This window comes from Haliotis rubra, unplaced genomic scaffold (genome assembly GCF_003918875.1).
Source record: "Haliotis rubra isolate DU_JTF1 unplaced genomic scaffold, ASM391887v1 Scf387, whole genome shotgun sequence".
In the NCBI taxonomy this organism is placed as follows: domain Eukaryota; kingdom Metazoa; phylum Mollusca; class Gastropoda; order Lepetellida; family Haliotidae; genus Haliotis; species Haliotis rubra.
Window position 1 is genome coordinate 694,444 of NW_025767065.1, and position 20,723 is coordinate 715,166.

The 20,723-nt window shown below is 37.7% G+C and overlaps 1 protein-coding gene across 5 annotated transcripts in view; it reads right to left on the reverse strand.

Annotated features, from left to right (window-relative positions):
* Nucleotides 1-2,200: 2,200 nt before the first annotated feature.
* The window catches only part of LOC124286583, a 44,109-nt gene continuing 25,586 nt past the window's right edge, over nucleotides 2,201-20,723 (reverse strand). For all 5 annotated transcript variants that reach the window (XM_046722955.1, XM_046722956.1, XM_046722952.1 and 2 more), the window contains exons 3-6: nucleotides 8,175-8,265; nucleotides 4,735-4,804; nucleotides 3,963-4,034; nucleotides 2,201-3,362 (exon numbers count right to left, since the gene is read on the reverse strand). In XM_046722955.1, coding sequence (XP_046578911.1) covers nucleotides 3,979-4,034; nucleotides 4,735-4,804; nucleotides 8,175-8,265 — 217 coding nt within the window. In that variant the 3' untranslated portion in view covers nucleotides 2,201-3,362; nucleotides 3,963-3,978. The remainder of the gene's footprint in view (nucleotides 3,363-3,962; nucleotides 4,035-4,734; nucleotides 4,805-8,174; nucleotides 8,266-20,723) is intronic.

Consider the following 20,723-nt stretch of genomic DNA (forward strand, 5'->3'; position numbering starts at 1 on the left):
ACATTTACAGGTTGGCTCAGTTCCTTGCTGACACGTCACATTTCTGCTGTTATCCAGGATGTAATCAACATGAACCATACTCATAATTTTATCAGAGAATGTTTATTATGGTGCATATTTGAACAAAACTGCAGTGACCAATATGCAATTCCATTTAGAACATGGTCAAATGTAACATGTTATATTTGGGATTACTTCTCAGTGTACTTTTGTTGGGTTGAGTCCCATCCGGGAGCCACTAGTGGAAGCCGCAGTGGGCAAGATGACTGTGTGCTGGTGATAAGGTGCCTGACTCTGGGTTCGAATCTCGGATGTGACTGAGTACTAGAATCTGTACTTTATTGCGAAAGTGTAATCACAAATATAACATGTTGGATTGACCAAATCACAAATAGAATATGAAGCAGGATCGAGTTCCAATGTGTGATAGTGCCTAGATGTTCATCATGCTGTATAGTTGGCTTGTGACAGTTGACACTCTTCTACCTTTGCTTTGTTGAACTGGGACAACATAGTGTGATCATCTGGTCATTGTTTAATCCGGCAGCTCTCAATTCCCTCCACCCGGAGATCGGAAGGTCGCGGGTTCGATCCCCGACCACGTCATAGCAAAAGACGTTAAAATATGGTACTTGTTGGTCCCTGGCTGGCGCTTGGCATTAATGGGTACAAGGACTGGTCGGCTCGGAGTCGGTATAATGTGTCTGAGTGGGGTATTCATGCTTCACTGCAGCATGGTATCTCAGTGGGCTAGCACTATAAAACCAGCTTCAGTCTGGGCTAGTACAAGCAGCCGCATATACACATACACACATGCACGTCGTCATATGAGCGAAATATTCTCAAGCACGACGTTAAACCTAATTTCACCTCTCAATTCCCAGGCAGAGTTAATGGTTGCATTTGGAGTGCAAGTGTGTCCGTGTTCATTGCATTGGACAAACTCCTAGTTCAAGGTCACAACAGGTCTAGCCCAGGATAATTATTTTAGTCCAGCCGATCACATTTCACAGATTGTGGCAATGTTATACTTAGGTGTATTTAAAGTACAAGTGTGATGTCGGTGTTCATTGCCTTTGGGCATGGTTCAGGGTCCCAAATGGTCCCATACAAGATGACTTGACTGATAGGTTTTATGGTAATGGTCCCATTTCACAAAGCTATCGTTGTGCTATGACTGTCGTAAGTCTGTTACCGTATAGGAGGTACGACAGTCGTAGCGCTACCATTGTTTTGTGAAACGGGGCCCAGTGTTAGACATGCTTTGATGTACAATCTGACCCATTTCACAAAACTATTGTAGCGCTACGACTGTCGATAGCTTTGTGAAACGGGGTCCTGGACACTGGTGATACCATTAACGTCGGGTCCAAGCCTGATTAATAACTGACTGATACAGCTGGAATGTTGCTGACTGGTAGATGACATACAAACATCACACAAGTCTCTAATATCCCATGCTGAAGTGCATCAATAGCACTCCATGTTGCCACGGTAGTGGGGTAGTTCGTGGTTATAGCGCTCCCTCACTATTCGTTGTTTAACACTCTGCAATATTCCAGCTCCAGGACTCGGGCCAGTAAAACATTAGTCTTGTGATCAACAATCCCTGCCATTTACATGTGATGACCACCCATTGCATTTGGTTGGAATAGATCTTCAGCAATGACAAATGGGGTGGACTAAGTGCTCATTATGTTGATCACTGGATTGTGTGGTCCAGACTTGATTATTTACAGATCGCTGCCATATGGTTGGAATAATGCTGGGTGGGGCATTAAACAAACAAAACATTTAGTTATGACCAGCAATCTAAATCTTCATTGGATGAACCAATACAGATCGGAACCCATCTGGCCATCTTTAGTTTAATAATTACAAATTCTTACCTGAAACAATCTTGTGTCAACACGTTTTTACTGTGCAGTAAATATTGTAATGCAGCAGTAGAGACAATTGTTACACTGAGAGGACATTCTGGAGCCGGGACAATAATGGTAAAGCATACGACTTAATGGGTGACTTTAGTTTTACGCCGCACTCAGCAATATTGCAGCTATATGGCGGATACGACTTTATAGATAACTTCTTGTTTATAATTTGTATGCTTTACTTAAATTGACTTGCCAATTTGCTGAAGCCAATCAATCGGGGACTAATGGTAATCTGATACCCATAAACAAGAAAACACTTTCACAAATGACATCTACCATTTTATTCTGAGGAAAGTAATGTATATCTCCCAATGTAGTGTGTGATGAAGCGGACATATCCACAGGATACAAGATAAGACAGGACAACAGCACCGAAGCAAGAAGCAAAGGATAGACAGACAGCATACAGTGGACACGATTCCAAGTTCATACAATTTCTGGTAAGGAGAAAGCACAGAGTTATCTGACCTTAACAGGGGCAAGCACGTCAGAACTACTTTTTCCAAAAGAACTATTTTCTCCCCCTAATTTTGTATGGTTGCAGATTGTTTTACAAAGGGACATTACTCCACACCTTTTAATAAGGAATGGAATGTTTCATTGACCATGTGGACAGTTCAAGATTGTTGGTACTTTGTCTCGCTTGGAAACGCTGTATGGTGAAGAAGGATTGGACTGCATACTTTTTTTCTTTTTTTTAACGTCTGCTGGTTGAACATCATTACTGAGATCGGGGAGTTTACAAAAATCAATATCAGAAAAATGAGATGAATGCAAAGAACTTTGATCTTTTCTGACACTTGATATCAAAACAGGAACTGCTACAAAACAAATTCAGATCTTAAACCTTCAACTATTAACAAGATTTACAATGATTATTCATTGTACACAAAAATGGCAAGTAATCATTGATTAATTAAAACCACTAACTAGAAAAAGAGGATAGCTTAAATCAATAAGTATTAACACTGATAATAGACACACATTTAAGATATACTCTAATATTGTAAAACAGTACAAGAAAAGTACAGTACTAAAATTCTATCAAGTAAGTTTTGTTTGACCCAAAGTTCACAATTCACGCAGAAACATTCAAAACTAGAGTTGTCTCCCTTGGTGGAGATCACGTTTTTGTTCATGACTTTGGGATGTGAGACATTCAAAGAAATATAAATAATTTAACAGTTTAAATTACTGTGAGTAACATTCCATTATTACCAGGTTGTTATTATTGCATATCAGCATATTGTATATTTTTCCGTATTGTGTTCTGGTCTGTTGTGTTGACTGCTAAAATGCAACCAAATCCAACTTTCAGACAATGCGTGCAACTGAAAGTCATATTTATATAACGCACTTCCAAATTTCATGACTTTGTGGAGTTGTAAAATCACTTCTTTCATAGTCCAAGAAACGACATCGGTGTTTCTGAAAACAAAATTTGATATTTTTAAGAAAGATTTATAAAGTGCACGATAAAACATGGAAAATCTTACATTGCCTCAACATTATTCAAAATATTTAGAATTGTTTGAAGTTAAGATTTATGTACTGGTATGTCTCCCACCCCTCAGAGAATAAATAATAAAAAGTCAAGATTGTTTCAGTTATTAGTGAGTAAGGGTATGGGTATGGTTTTACACCAATTTTAGCAATATTCCAGCAATGTCACGGTGGGGAATGCTAAAATTGGTCTTCTACCCATGTGGGGAATCAAACCCTGGTCTTAGGCATGACAAGCAAATGCTTCGCCACCAGGCTACCCTACCGCTCAATAAGATTTATGGACAGCAACTTTTGTAATAAACTGTTATATCACTGTTTCAGTTTAAATCCTAAAGCACTTGTCATTATTCATTCTTCCTGACAATGGTATAGCATCTCAAACCGAAATATCCTAATAAAAGTATATAAGTATAGGTTGTTATCAATAAATGGTGTTAAAGTAACAGGCAGAAATCTGCTTCTCTGCCACTGTGTACCGTTTGTGTGATCAAGCAATATTGTTCAGTATTAGCCATTACTTACTGTGACTGACAGGTTATTAACTGGCACCGGCACCATTGCTCTCGCCAGCGCCTTCCACCTGTTGTTCAGCAGCTAGGAAACAAATAAATGGATAAAAAGCTGCAAATCAATTCACAAAATCCACATTTTTTTAATACAAAATTCCAATAGTTCAAACCATTAGTTCAGTTATCCTCGTGATATTATGGTTAAGTGCGTAAGTACCCTGGATCAATTTGCCACTGTAGATCAGATATTGGAGATGACCAAGTGTTTAGTTATTTTAACATGAGTGATAGTTGGGTAATAGAATCGGTGAGTTTTATGCCACTTTTAGCAATATTCCAGCAATATCACAGCGGGGGGCATCAGAAATGGGCTTCACACATCGTAGCCATGTGAGGAACTGAACCTGGATATTAGGTGTGGCGAGTGAACGCTTTAACTACTAGGCTACCCCACTGGCCATGACAGATTAATTATACTGTCACTGACTTTTGAGTCTTAGATAATTGGGATACGATGACGTGTCAAAAATTCAACTGGAATGACCAACCGATCCTGTTAGTCGCCTCATACAACAAGCATGGGTTGCTGAAGACCAATTCTAACCCAGATTTTCACGGGTTCTTCTATTGAATAGTGCATGTGGCAATGTGGTTTAAATTTTTGGCGATTTTCTCTCACAAAGTTTGGGATATATTTCATTAAATCATGGTGGGTCAATCCAAAATACAATCCTAAAGGTAGTCAGTATCCTAATCCTAAAGGTAGTGTGGCCTCGTCTACTCACCTCGGCGCGCACTTCGCTTCTTCTCATTTAAGTGGAGGACAAGGGAGGCAATCAGCTGCATGTACTCCGCCTGGAACAAACAACATGGACGTCACCTCACTGTGTGGGACACGCTGACAAACATAATATACAGCAAATATTAGTTGAGGCTGGACATATAAACATTATTTTGCAAGCACAATGCATATTTTCTTTTTCTATATTTTCTATTTTATAATTATCATATCAAAAACATAAGGATAACAATTTCTTTAGGCCAGCCAATTGTATTTCTTGTTTTCTGGATCCGCCGGTCGTATTTTTTCAAGAATAAGAAGGAAAAAAAAGTTATTCCCAGGTCACAAAATAAAATCCTAATGTTTTATCGGTCAAAATGTAAATGTGTTTTGCCACATATACACTTCATAAATTGCCAAAATCAAAATACTTTTAGTATTTATTTATTTTTATTTTAAAAAAACAAACAAATTCCTGCCTTTAGGACAAAAATCCGTAAAACAAGAAATAAACTTGGTGTGGCCTTATCATGTAATTCAAATAACCTCAACTTGACACATACTGCTATTCACTATGTATAGGGATAGACCATTTTGAACCTGATGTGAACCTGACTATTGGTCGAGCGTGTTGTTGCATAGTAAATGGATATATATTATTAAAAAAATATTTCAAACATGCATAATACATATATTCTATCCAATTTAGACAATATTTACAATACAAAAAAACATCGGGGAAGTAATTTCTTTATCAGATAATGTCATGATTAAAATAATGGTTACGATACTGCCAATTTACTTCCTGGAATGGTGATTTTTACACAACAGGATCTGTGTGTTCTAACCTATATACATCATTTTCAACAGCCAGAGAAACTAAGCACCTAAAATGTTTAAACAACACATATGATGAGGATTCTTCAACTGAAATTAATAAACTATGACAACCCTGTATCCTACTCATTGGCGACTTCCCAAGTGTAGTACAGGGGTTGTAAGTAGGTCACGGCGCGTCGCGAGACCTTAGTACTTCCAGTGACCGTTTCATACCTTTTCGAATGGTTGTCAGTTGACAGTAAGGAACCAATAATCCTTGCAGGAATAACAAATTTCCGATCTACCCATCCCCAAATTAGCCAACTATTACTACTGTCAACAGCTGTCACAGCCAAGCATGGTTGTACACTTGGTCCGGTCTAGTGAAGTCATATTTGGCGGTCACGCAATTTGGAACCAGAACTTGTTCTTGAATATACGCTTGTCACCGGAAATCTGGTACTGGAAGTAAGGTGGGCCCCGTCTCGCATATCCCAAGTTGGTACATGCAAAGGGAGCTGGGAACCAGCTTAGTACTGGAAGTAGCACTTCGCGAAACTTACAGGCTCTATACAATTTACACTGGACTAACTTGTGCACATTCATCAATCTCAAAGAGTGAGTGAGTGAGTTCAGTTTTCTTCGAGGCGTGACGAGCGAACGCTTCAACCACTAGGCTACCCCACAGCCCTTCTTATTGAAGAGAATTAGTTCAGTCAGGGTTAAATGCAGGGTGAAAGACAAAATCCATTGGAAACTTAATAAAAATTGAAAAATAATGTGTCTATTGATATAGCGCCAAACTCCACACTAGGCATGCTCATAGCGCTAACAATGAACAGCACAGCACATTATTACCCTGGATAACCCAAGCTGCCAGTTAGGCGCTAGAAAGTTATAGTCACATGACTTATCCCACCGGGTTTCCATTTTCTGCTGGGTGAACATCATATAAACTGGATGGATGGAGGTATGGACGGACAGACAGATGGATGGATGGAATTTAACTGCTCCATTTATTATATATGTAAAGATAAGATAAGATAATACTTTATTATCCCAAAGGAAAGTTAATAATAATATAATAATAGTTCATTTATAAAGCGCATATTTCCATGCACAATGCATGCTCAAAGCCCTGATGTCAGGACGAAAAGGCTTTATTATCCTGAAGGAAAGTTTTGACAAAAACTATACCCAATGGATTCTGGGTAAGAATTGTTCCCCAGTAACATATGCTGGGCGTAAGAGATGACTTGATAATAATACAACAGCATGGAAGTTTTGGTCATAATATCAATTACTGGTTGTCTCGTCCAGACTTAATTGTTTACAGGCAACCATCAAATACCTTGAACAATACTGAGTAGGTCATTAAACAACAAATGCACACATCTGATTGCCATTTGAACAAAAAGAATGGTATGAAACTAAATTTATGTCATGAGGAACCCCCATGTTCTATTTCACTAGACACATCGCTAGATACCATTACCTCCATGCTTGACATTTATTTAATAGTAAAATGCAGCATTTACGTGGTGAATAACGAGACTGGTTCACATAAAGGTCAGCACATTATCTGTTGTTCCTGTCATAAAGCTTTTCAAATATCGCCATCATTGAGTCCAGAAGGCTGGAACATGCACAGATTACAATACTCCAATCAATGACCATATACCCGTTCTACCTGTGTGTACCTGTTGATTGGACAGGTGGAACAGGTCAAGTGCCAATTAGATTACCTATGGACACTGTGGGATTAACAGAGCATATCAATTTATGGAACGGGGGGGAGGTGGGTTCGGCCTTTGATACAGGCAGTGACTCATTTTCATTGTTCAAGGAGTCTATATACTCTCCGCCTGGCTTGTTATCACACACTGTTCAGGAAGCACACTGTATTCAGTCCCTCCCTGCTGTATGGAGCTATTCTGTTTTATTGAAACTGAAGCACATTTTATTTGCATAGCCTTATTCTTGGGAAGTGGGTTATCCTCACACCACAGAATCAGCAAATGTTCTTGAAAGAATATTTTGGCTTAAATATGGTCACCTAATGAAGATTTAACAATCATAAATTTCAAAATAAAATTGAAACACCCAAATACTGTCTATAAACCCTGTGACACCTTAAACCTCGTGAACAGCAGAAAAAATATAATGCTGAGATATTTAAGCAAAATATTACTATGTTTTATTATTTCTGTCATTAATATAGAAAAACAAAGTGCTTCTGTTGACTGTTTTAGGACTGAAATACAGGATAAATATGTGGGGGACATTATTCGTGAGTCAAAGGGCCAAACTTTTAAAACATTAGAAGAAGTTCATTACATGCTGTTGGAGTTGTTCTAATTCTGTGAGGTTAGGTGTTGGTCTTATTTGGTGTTGGCCATAGTCAGCAATATTCCAATAATATGGCAGCCTCTAAATAATCAACTCTGGGCCAGACATGACTGACATTATGAGCAACAACCCATGCTGCTGTAATATGCTGAGATTCAAACAGGTCACACATCTTGACTACCCAATCAATTTCAGCTCTTTAGATGGTTGCTGCAGCCATATCGGAGCCTGAATCCCGATGTATCCATTACTTATCAACCAGACACTGATGCTCACCCGACTTTTGGCATTACTGTAAAGGACATTTTCCATCTCTTCACTTGTGTTGGTTCCAGGTTCGAGTTCCGCACCTTCCCGAGCTGCCTCTCTGTAACACAAACATATCAAACATCAAACTCATGACCAGCTGCTGATTCAAAGACATTTAGCCAGTTGCTTCTACATGTGATTTATGCATCGCACCATATAAGGATATACACGATGATGTCATTCCAACCACAGACCGACCATCTACATTCCCAGATATATACTACTCAAAAAAGTATGCCTATAGTGATACAAAAGACTCAGGGGGTCCTTAACCTTTTTTGAGTAGCCTATATCTTGGGGAATGTGGATGGTCAGTCCGTGATATTTACAATATCGGATTTGAGTTGAGTTGAAATGTCGGTCACATTGACATGATAGGAGGTCGCTGACCTAGTTGCCAAACTGAATTATTTATCGTCCCCTGGTCATCACAACGAACAGCTATTGACTGTATGCAGGGTTTGATACAATCAGCCATAAGCTGTACTTAGCATTCTGAGTTATGTTGTATTGATGGCTTTATTTAGACATCTCTTATAGGGAGACTATGCTATCTGGTACCACTAGCAGTCTATAGTCCTTTTGGCTCAAAAGCGGACCGATGAATTGCAATCTGACTCGAAAACTAATAAACATAAAATACTTAATGAAACACTGATCATAATCAAAACGTCAGACCAGCCCTGTGTGAGTTTTTGCAGAATTTATGTCCTAAAAATAGAAAAGTTGTTTAACAAACTATCGTTAAAATATTGACACAGGTCACTATTTGTTACGAGGGAGGAGTGCAGAGAAAGGGACAGCCAGGTGTGCGAGAAAGGATGGAGACGGCACAGCACAGGTTAATGAATCAATAACTTCGTCGGCACTTGTGCACGAGCTTCTCTAACACCTGGCTGTCCCTTTCTCTGCACTCCTCCCTCGTAACAAATAGTGAACTGTGTCAATATTTTAATGATAGTTTGTTAAACACCTTTTGTAATTTTAGGACATAAATTCTGCAAACAAATCACAGAGTTGGTCTGATGTTTTGATTATGATCAGCGTTTCATTGAGTATTATATGTTTATTAGTTTTCGAGTTAAATTGCAATTCATCAGTCCGCTTTTGAGCCAAACGTACTATAGTGTTATATTTAGTGCCATGTTTTGAAACTGAGGCCTTGATTCTGCTTAATTGTTTTATTAATTGTTCTTAACATGACCCAATCATACTGGGACTGCCATTTTCCCGAGTCAAGTCCCCATTTAAATTGAAATAAGACACGAGGACTGGGAGAGTCCAAATGTACTCCAATTGTAGCTAACCCTCATCAACCAACCCTCATCTCCCAACCCTCCTGAGTACATGCTGCAAGTATATCCAGTGTGTGAAATAGCCACTGGCCTGCTAACCTGTGGCTAGTAGAAATCCAGTCGGGCCAGTAAATCTCCACAGTCACTGGCCCAACTAATGAATTTTCATTTTGTAAATATTTCACTCTCTCTCTGACTTGTTAAGTTAGATACACTTTTAAATCATGCAGATTATGGCCTGATAAAAATTTTCATCATGTTAGCAGCTTAATGATGAAGCACGTGTAATGCCCACAATATCTTATTCTCATCTATTTTTGTAATCTTTTGCTTAGTTTCTACATTCAAATTTCGGGCTAGTGATTTTTTTGTGGGCTAGTAACTTTCAGGCATAGCTAGCCCAGCTGGCTAACAAAATTTGGAAACTATTTTGCACACTCCAAGTATCAAGTGTTGGGTACAAAATGTCCGGGCCTGGCAAAAACTCTTCATATGCATGCATAAAACTGTCTTACGATACATACACTAAAGTTTATTTCTACATAAACATATAAAACTCAGAAGGAATACCAGAGAAGTCAGAAAGAAATATTGACATTAATGACTTGTAACCATGGAGATTTATTGTTATTGTCATTAAACAATATATCACATGACTCACAACAGGTCAGGGTAGCCCTGTGGGTACCCGGGTTCTACCGTGACCTGCCCGACCTGAGTACCCAGTTACCCGTCCCAGTGCTACGTGCCACTACACTCGCTTCAATGTGGTCCTACGATATCCAGAATGAGTCAACATGACAGTCAAATTTTTGTGTATAAAACACTTCATTCCTCATCATGATGTCAAGGGCCACGCTATGAATTGTTTGTTAACAAAGATCTTATTACCAGCTACAGACAGGTGCTAGCTGGTTGTCCTACACACTGTACAAACAAACATAGAAAGCTAACACAGTAAACAATTCTGTATATCTGATAAGGGTTTTACATTCATAAGGCTTGACAGATTGTGCCTTCAATATTGATAAAATATACTTCTAATCCCACTATAAACAGTCATACTATATTTATGTACATAGAAATATTTTGATATAGACACAATGTTTATAGAAAATAACTGCTGACACATTCTCACTGAAATTGTATTTCAGAGATTTATAAATCAAGAGATCTGCTGACCATCTATTCACACTACATTTCAAAAAGACTTCAGTTCTGTGATTGGCTGAAATTGTCTTGATGGCCGTAACAAGACGCAGAAATATTTCCACCCTCCGGCCCTCCGCATAATTCGTGGGTGATAAATCTTCATGACATTTATCTAAACAGGACAAGACCCGGGGCTGATAAGTATTATCTGAAATCTGAAAGGATCTTATAATGACAAACACAGAGTGAGTGAGTGAGTGAGTGAGGTAAAAGTGAGTTTTATACCCTGTTACAGTATGTCCTCATTCTCTGGGATGACACTGACAGCTGTTTTCCCTTGAGGAAGAAAGTCTTATGGATGTCAACTTCTTTATTATTCCTCATGTGTATCACTTCTAAATGTCATTCAAAGAACTCTTTTCCCTTGCTGAATCCAAAAAGCATAGCATGGTGATAACAGAACATGGCTCTCATATTCGAACCCAGCCTAGTGGATTATAAGATGTATGGGAGATAACTCTGTACAACCAATTGCAGCATCCAATGGATTACTGAGTCAAACATGCCTCAGTCTGTCTTACTGTCCCTGAACCATAGTGTTTTCCTTTCTGCCCAGTTCTATCATAATGCTGCAGCCACAAAAGACTGACTGACTGACTGAGTTTGGTTTTACACCGCTTTTAGCAATATTCCAGCAACATCACGGCAGGGGACACCAGAAATGGGCTTCACACATTGTACCCATGTGGGGATTCGAACCCGCAGCCACAAAAGAAGCATGTATAGGTTTTCCACAGATTCAGGTCTCCAACCACTTATCTCACTCATGATCCTTTTCTTTATGAATGCCGTCAATGTTTTTCAAACTGTTTATCAAATTGTACAGAGACTAAACATTATGATAAGAATGTCCTTTCAGACAAACTAATGGCTGCAGGTGTCGTGCAGGCCTTCAGAATTATGGCAGCTAATAGAGACTAGCGTAGCTCTCACTTTGGGCTCTTATATAGTATTAGTTACAAATTGTGAATGATACGATGTCTTGGAAATGAATGTTCAGTATTACCAACAAATTAGTAAACGAAAAGTTTATCTGGGGTCGACACCATTGGTCAAATCCAATGCTAGACTGTTGTTCAGGGCCCTTTCCTCAAAGCGATCATATCGCTATGACAGTCGTAAGTCTATGTTAAAGTATGCGAGTTACGATCATCTTAGCGCTTACGATGGCTTTGAGGAATGGGGCCCAGTTCGGGCTAGTGGTTTATATAAAACAGCCAGAGTTTGGTAGAAAACTGAAATCAGTTAGGAATTTCTTAAATCAGACAAACAGACTAGTTATAGTCTAGTTATTTCTACCCATGCTGTGAGTCTAAATGTTATCAATTGTTTTCTGTGGCACACTTTATATGCAGGCAGTCGAATCAACTAAAGGGAGATAACTGTATTTGTATTCTTATCACACCACCCACCCTTGTTAAACATGCATTGAAGAAACATGTCATAGGTTATTCTGCAGTGTTCACACAGCTCCTAATATCACTTCCCCTTTGGCAATACATGTAGAAACATGTATCCTCATTAATACAGCATAAATACCCACAGCTAGGCGCAGCGCAGCAATAAGTGGAATTCTAATTCAACTTAGTATTTAACACGAGTTCTGATTGGTCAATGCTTTAAATTTCCGACCGTATAATCAGCATATATGGTCACAATTTGAAAACCGATTTACCAAAACCTTTGAATGTATCCCTTCACAATTGGGGTAACGCTGCTTTCCAGGGGATTGTCATTTGCATAATCCCTTGGCCAATTAACTCCCCTATCCAGCTAAAATGGGTGGAATGTGTGTTAAAAAAGACAAAACAGTATCATAAATGTAATTTTAAGTTCAAACAACTTACTCGCAATGGGCTGTTGACCCAGCACTGTTAGATCATGAAACAAGATTTATGACGTCATTATGGAGCGTGACGTCATGTCAATTGACAACAGAACTGATAATGGCCCGTAGTTGAGGAATCTGAGCGGGCCGCTCATTTCTGATAAGTAGAGAGTGGCTTCATCATAATTCCGTCCATTTTATCTATAACACTATGATTTATTCATCATTGTCAGATTTAGACAGTGTGCACATAATAAACGTGTTGAAGTTTGAATAGGGAACTACTTTTTCTGGCGATGGTGTAAGTTCAAGGAGTAATATGATTAACCTTTGACCTACAGGAACTTTGACCTGGATTAAATAATTACTTTCTTTCACGAAAAAACAGCATAAAACGAGTTGAATTAGAATGGGGATAACTGTATTGTGTTTGACGAATTGGGGATGTATATACCTAAGTAACTAAACTGAAACATAGCTTATTGAGGAGCGAGTGAGTTAAGTTTTACGCCGCTTTTAGTAGTTTTAGCAATATTCCAGCAATGTCATGATGGGAAACACCAAAAATGGGCCTCACACCTTGTACCCATGTGGGGAACTGTTTCCAGGTCTTCGGGTGTGACGAGCGAACACTTTAACCACTAGGCCACCCTACCAAGCTTACTTTAAACTCACTATAATCCACCTATTTATATATAAAATCAAACTAAGTATAATAATAAATGCAATTAATTCAACAATATTGCTTTAAGTCAGTGTGTAATCAATGTCCACTGATCCATTAATTAAACACATGTTGCCATGGTAACATATAATTTTTATCAGCTATGTCAATCATGAATTACTGATAGTGTTTTATAACTGAGGGAATATCAGAAACTCCTAACAGCCAAATAAGGAATCATGAGGCCCTGTTGAGGGAGGCTCATCCTCTAACTTGTTGAATGAGTGAGTGATCTGGGTTTAATGCCACATGTAAGACATCAAAGTGTATCAGCTTAATGAAAGAGAAAAGCCTGAAGTAAAGTAGGTCTCAGCAGTTTAACGAAGGACAGAACACCACCACCACCACTGAACTGAGGCCCTATTTCATGGGACCAGTTACTATGACGACCACAGGTATGGCGCTGACGAACAAAGAACAATCAGTACAAATATTGAATTTGAGCCCATTAAGGAAAGGAACAAAATGGCAATGCCTTTGATGGCTGGAATCGTAAAGAAACATTGGCCACAGTAGCCATTATTTCTCACCCTGACAGGGCCTCTTTCAGAGACAGCCAGATGGAGTATTTGGTCACGCACTCATTCACTACAGATCAATACTGCACTGTTCATTACTGACTGATTTCATCACCTTTACGCATCATGTGGTACAGTCAGCCTTGAAACACACGCTATTCAGGATGCAGCACATACAACATCGCCGACCGTCAGGTGTTTAGCTGTATGCTGTGATACAGGAGTTAGTAATATCCTTCTAATATACAAATAATATTTCTGTACTCAATAATACAACAGGCTGACTATGTTTGCTGATGATTTCACACATATTCTATTAGGACATAACATACCCAATTCTATTGCTGTTGATTTCACACATATTCTATTAGGACATAACATACCCAATTCTATCACCTGTTACAGAATGTTGGAAAGATGAGTAGGTATTTGTGTTATTATACCACTAAACTCTGTTCTCTTTTGTGAACTAGATTGTGTTACATATGTTATATTTTGAGATTACACCTCAGTATAGTACAGATTCAAGTGCTTTTGGGGGTTCAAGTCAAATCCAGGATTCGAACCCAGACTCTCAGAGTGAAGCACCTAATCACCAGAATGTTTGATTATAATCATGTCCTCCTTATTATGGTACATTCAACCACTTTATACATGGCATTGCATATTCATATATTGTGTTCACAAACTAAGAATCTCAAAATCTATATAAAAATGTCTTTCCTATCAATGTGAAAAGCGCATCCAAATTTGAAAATCCTGGCAGCTCCTACCATGCTTGTTTCCATGAAATATTCTTTTGTTTACATACACAATATACGCCAGTCAAACAATGTAATGATCTGATATGTGAGAAAAGACTCATTCTGACCTAAAAACTCAACAGATTTGGTGGAATTTTAACTCCACTCAAGAAGCGGTATTTTCTTAAAAGTCTTATTATCAAACTTGTTCTTCTTTGTCTCTGAAGAAACCCAAACTTGCTTGACAACATTCCTGAAATACATAAATTCAAACAGAGACAATGACCTTTAGGTTCAATGAGGTCAGTGTTTGAATCTGCCAGTATCTATCTAGTCTACTTTCCCTGGTCTGATGACTTCTTTAATAGACTGACTCTCTGATTACAAGGACCTAGTGTGCAGAGGCGTGATACGGAACAATACCAACCAGCCTCATCCATGTACTATGGCAGATATACCATCCCCACTCTTCATAAATGTAACACAGCTTATCTGATGATGGTGGTGACGCCAGGTGTCATCAAATATGACACAAAGATGGCACAGTCGATATCTCCCATGTTTTTCGTTTCTAGAACATGTTTTTGTGATGAGGAACGATCGCCAAAACATGTCGACACTGATGGACTAGCAACCCAGGCACTTGTTAGATTAAGTCAGCTTCAAATTTGCTAGCTGAGTCATAGAACTATTAAAGGATGATTTCATTGCTGGACTCTGCTTCCACTGTATTCAATAACACTGGACATCTGTTCACTGACAGCTGCATTGATTAATTTATTATTTCAGAGACAAGATCAATTTATTATTTCAGAGTTTATTATTTTTCACATTTTTTTAAATGACTCTGCATAATAAAGGCTCTCATTTCCACTAGAAATGTCTCAAAGATTTGTCTTTTTTCACACTTCAGCCATGCTATGCATTTTTCCTACTATATCTGGCCTCATAGGCCATAGTACTAACAATTTCTGTTGATGTAAGTCATAAAAATGTGATAGTTGACATGAAGAAAGTCTAACTTCCATAACGTTTATAATGATTGATAAGTGTCTTTCCTCATTACATGAATTATGTTATCTCGCTTGGTAACAAAGTGTTCGCAATGTTACGACCTGTCAGAACTCTAAGTTTATCACAGACTTACGAATGTCTGAATGCTTTGTGGATCGGATCCCTGGTCAATAAGTAAAGGATAAAACATGACATCCAGGTCAAGATTGTAAGGCGGAAGTGTTGTGAACACTGTATAACCAGTTTAAAATGACCAATGTAGAAGGTTTCTTTATCCTGTAAGGAACCTACTTCACTACAGACACACACAATGATAGGTAGGGCTGGCTGAAATAATCGGTAATATTAATATCGTCGATTATAAGGAAACAGTATTAATGATTATCGATATGAAAATTGTGTTTTCTACAATATCGTATATCAACTGTTTTAATAGAAAAACGTTTTAATTTTCTCACACAATATACAAAGTTAGGACATCATGATCTGCTTCTGAATAATGTCCGAACCCTGTTTTGTTAATAATACATGCAAAAACAATTTTATCACTCCCAAATGATGTGAAATATATTCATTTCCTTCAGACATTTTTGGCATTTTTGCTCATAGTTACATGTACTTCTCCGATGTTTATCCATAATCGACCGATATTTAGTTACCGGTTATCAATCTCTATGGTCTACATTGATAGCCAGCCCTACTGATAGGTTTATCATTAGAGGTGTGACGATACAGAAATTTCACGATACGATACGTATCGCGATATCTTGGAACGATACGATTCGATTCGATGCATATCACGATATGCTTTCTTTAGTTATTTTCTTTAAAAAATATATGTTAATAGCAAGAAATTTTGACATAACCGTCAATATCTAATGAAAATTAACAATTTTAAGGTCAACGATACATATCACGATACGAAAAAACGTATCGATATATTTATCGTCAGATAAAGCATCACGATTATCGATACTACGATATATCGTCACAGCTCTAGTTATCATGGTCGTTATCCTTAGTCTGCTTCACCTTTAGGCCAGAACTGTCCATTGTAGTGGTACGTTTTCTGGAGAATGAAGCATAAATTAACAATTCATGCTATAATCAATGTACCAGTAATTATCACCAGTAAATAAGGATAAAGATATCATGTTTGGAGTATTATATGCTGGTTCAGACACTGGGTCATTGTAGACCAGAAAATTATTCACTTATCATTCATTTCAAAAGGTTTTCCTTCTGTCAACTAATCATTGCTGATAACGACCATAGATACGCACTGGTTCGTATTTCCCGTATCGCACTACTGAGTCAGCATAAACATGGTGCACAATCAATGTCAGAGATCCATATACAGTGCGTATTTGTCCGTATTCACAACGAAATTTATTTATTTAAATTAGAAAGATTATTGTGTAACAGGCAAAAACTGTGATTTCCAACTTCAGCTGAACAGCAATTAAAATTGATCATTCCTGACATTTACAAAACCATTTACAAAATACCCAGAAGACCAGACCTAGGGCAAAACAAAAATTAAATAAAGAAATATATCAATACCTAATGCCTGGTTAATTCATAATTACATACAAAATGGCTGAAAAGGACACCTGTAGGCCTACCATGGTACATATTTCATTCATGAACAACCACATTCATGCATAACAATCATGAATAACAACCACATAATGAATAACAGCATTCATGAATAACAACCACAATCATGAATAACAACCACAATCATGAATAACCACAATCATGAATAACAACCACAATAACAACCACAATCATGAATAACCACAATCATGAATAACCACATAATGAATAACAACCACCATCATGAATAACAACCACATTCATGAATAACAACCACAATCATGAATAACAACCACAATCATGAATAACCACAATCATGAATAACAACCACAATAACAACCATATCATGAATAACAACCACAATCATGAATAACAACCACAATCATGAATAACAACCACAATCATGAATAACAACCACAATCATGAATAACAACCACAATCATGAATAACAACCACAATCATGAATAACAACCACAATCATGAACAACCACAATCATGAATAACAACCACAATCATGAATAACCACAATCATGAATAACAACCACATCATGAATAACAACCACAATCATGAATAACAACCACAATCATGAATAACAACCACAATAACAACCACAATCATGAATAACAACCACAATCATGAATAATAACCAATCATTAATAACAACCATATCATTAATAACAACCACAATCATGAATAACAACCACAATCATGAATAACAACCACAATCATGAATAACAACCAATCATGAATAACAACCACAATCATGAATAACAACCACAATCATGAATAACAACCACAATCATGAATAACAACTACAACCAACCAATCATGAATAACAACCAATCATGAATAACAACCACAATCATGAATAACAACCACAATCATGAATAACAACACAATCATGAATAACAACACAATCATGAATAATAACCAATCATTAGTAACAACCATATCATGAATAACAACCACAATCATGAATAACAACCACAATCATGAATAACAACCACAATCATGAATAACCACAATCATTAATAACAACCACATCATTAATGAACAACCACAATCATGAACAACAACCACAATCATGAATAACAACCACAATCATGAATAACAACCACAATCATGAATAACAAACCACAATCATGAATAACAACCACAATCATGAATAACAACCACAATCATGAATAACAACCACAATCATGAATAACAACCACAATCATGAATAACAACCACAATCATGAATAACAAACCATGAATCATTAATAACAACCACAATCATGAATAAACCAATCATGAACAATCATGAATAACAACCACAATCATGAATTAATCATGAATAACAACCAATCATTAATAACAACCATATCATTAATAACAACACAATCATGAATAACAACCACAATCATGAATAACAACCATATCATTAATAACAACCACAATCATGAATAACAACCACAATCATGAATAACAACCACAATCATTAATAACAACCACAATCATTAATAACAACCAATCATTAATAACAACCACAATCATTAATAACAACCCAATCATGAATAACAACCACAATCATGAATAACAACCACAATCATGAATAACAACCAAATCATCAATAACAACCACAATCATTAATAACAACCACAATCATGAATAACAACCACAATCATGAATAACAAGACATCAACATACAAGTCAAGCACACAGTTGTTCCAAAGCAGTGACTTGGTAATCAGTCAGGTGAGGAGGTATGTACAGAACACCTGATGTTACTTTCATTGACTACTTCAAAATGAACTCATGCATAAAATATAAGTACCACAATTACGGGAAATTTCACCATACATTTGTTCCACTATTTTATTCCTGTTGTCTGGTAATACAATGACACTTGTCATTTTGTAAAAGATAAACCCTACAATTTCTTACAAGGATGGTAACTAGTGCCCCCGGTGGTAAAAATGCTAATGTAGCTGAATAATATACCTGTGTAACCTGAATGTGTACTGTACCTGTATACCTGTACCTGCATCATACACCTATCTACCCGTGTCCTGAACCTGGTTACCTGTGAACCGTACTAATCTGCCTGTGTTATGAAACCATCTACCTGTGAACTATACTTGCGGATTTACACCTGTGTCCAGCACCTATCTACCTGTGTCCTGTACCTATCTACCTGCATCATGCACTTACCTACCTGAACCCTACATCTATCTACCTGTGCCAGTACCTATCTACCTGTGCCCTACACCTATCTACCTGCATCATGCACTTACCTACCTGAATCCTACATATATCTACCTGTGCCAGTACCTATCACTCTGTGTCTGGTACTTCTCTACCCTAGTGATGTACCTATCCAGCTGTGTACTCTACCTATCTATCTACCTATGCCTGTATACCTGTGCTTACATAATGTTATGCAACTACCTATCAAGCTATCGACCTGTGCCTATCTACCTGTGCAGCCACCCATAGATATTTACCTCTGCCTAGCCTATATCTTGAGATTCCTGCATTTTAAGAAAACAATCTTCTAGATACTTCCTCTGTCTAAAAATCTATAGATGGCTGTTTTATATATGTAGTGTTTTCACAAGGCCGATTCACGCAAGCATCCAAGGTGCGTCCATTTGATTGAGTGACATTGTGGTGTTGAGAAACAGGGTCTGAAATGTGGTAACCAAACCGGTTGTGTAAACATGAACAGTCGAAAACATCAATCATGGTGACAAAACCCAATCTCTCCGCCTGAGGTCAGTACACCTCTGACAACCGAAACCCTTGTACCTACAACAGCCCTTCAAATAAGACAAAACCAACATAACAGAAAGCCATGGGTATAAAATTGTAGACAAACCAGGTTCACAGCTTGAAGATTTAAACCCTCATGATAGCTAAGGGACATAACTCTGCAGTCAATTCAGCAACCACTGGGCCTCCTGGTTACTATTGAATGAACATATGTTGCTAAACTGAGTGAATGAGTGAGTGAGTCTGTGAGTGTTTTGGCATTATGGTTCAAAGTTACTTCTCTGATGTTTATTGACAATTGTAAACCAAAAGTCACTGTGTTCTTTAATCTGATTGGTTGAAAAACGTGATCAAATGGTATTTGATTCCCGGAAATTCGCTGCGTATTAATACATACAAACATCGCTCACACCATTGTATTGTTACGTCGTCAGCTGTGATGACGTCATTAAAATCATATTGTGACGTAAAGTCCAAATGACGTCACAAATGAGCAGTTCCAGATGCTACCATGGGAGACAGACGAAACAGCCGGCTGATGACATTTCACTGCTGTACCCATACTCGATGTCAATGAGTGCAGACACAAAAACGTGTGTGGACCTTTTGGTTTACTTTTGTGTTTACAATGTCGATAAACATCATGTGTTGGCACGGGAATATTTCATTTGAAACCTCCGGCTGATGCCGTCGGTTCCAAATGAATTCCCGTGCTTCAAATACTCAATAACACCCGGAAATTGGCCAACACATGATGTTTATCTCCTAATCGATCAATGTTCATCAGAGTATTATCAATCTCAATGATCTATATGGACAGCCAATTCT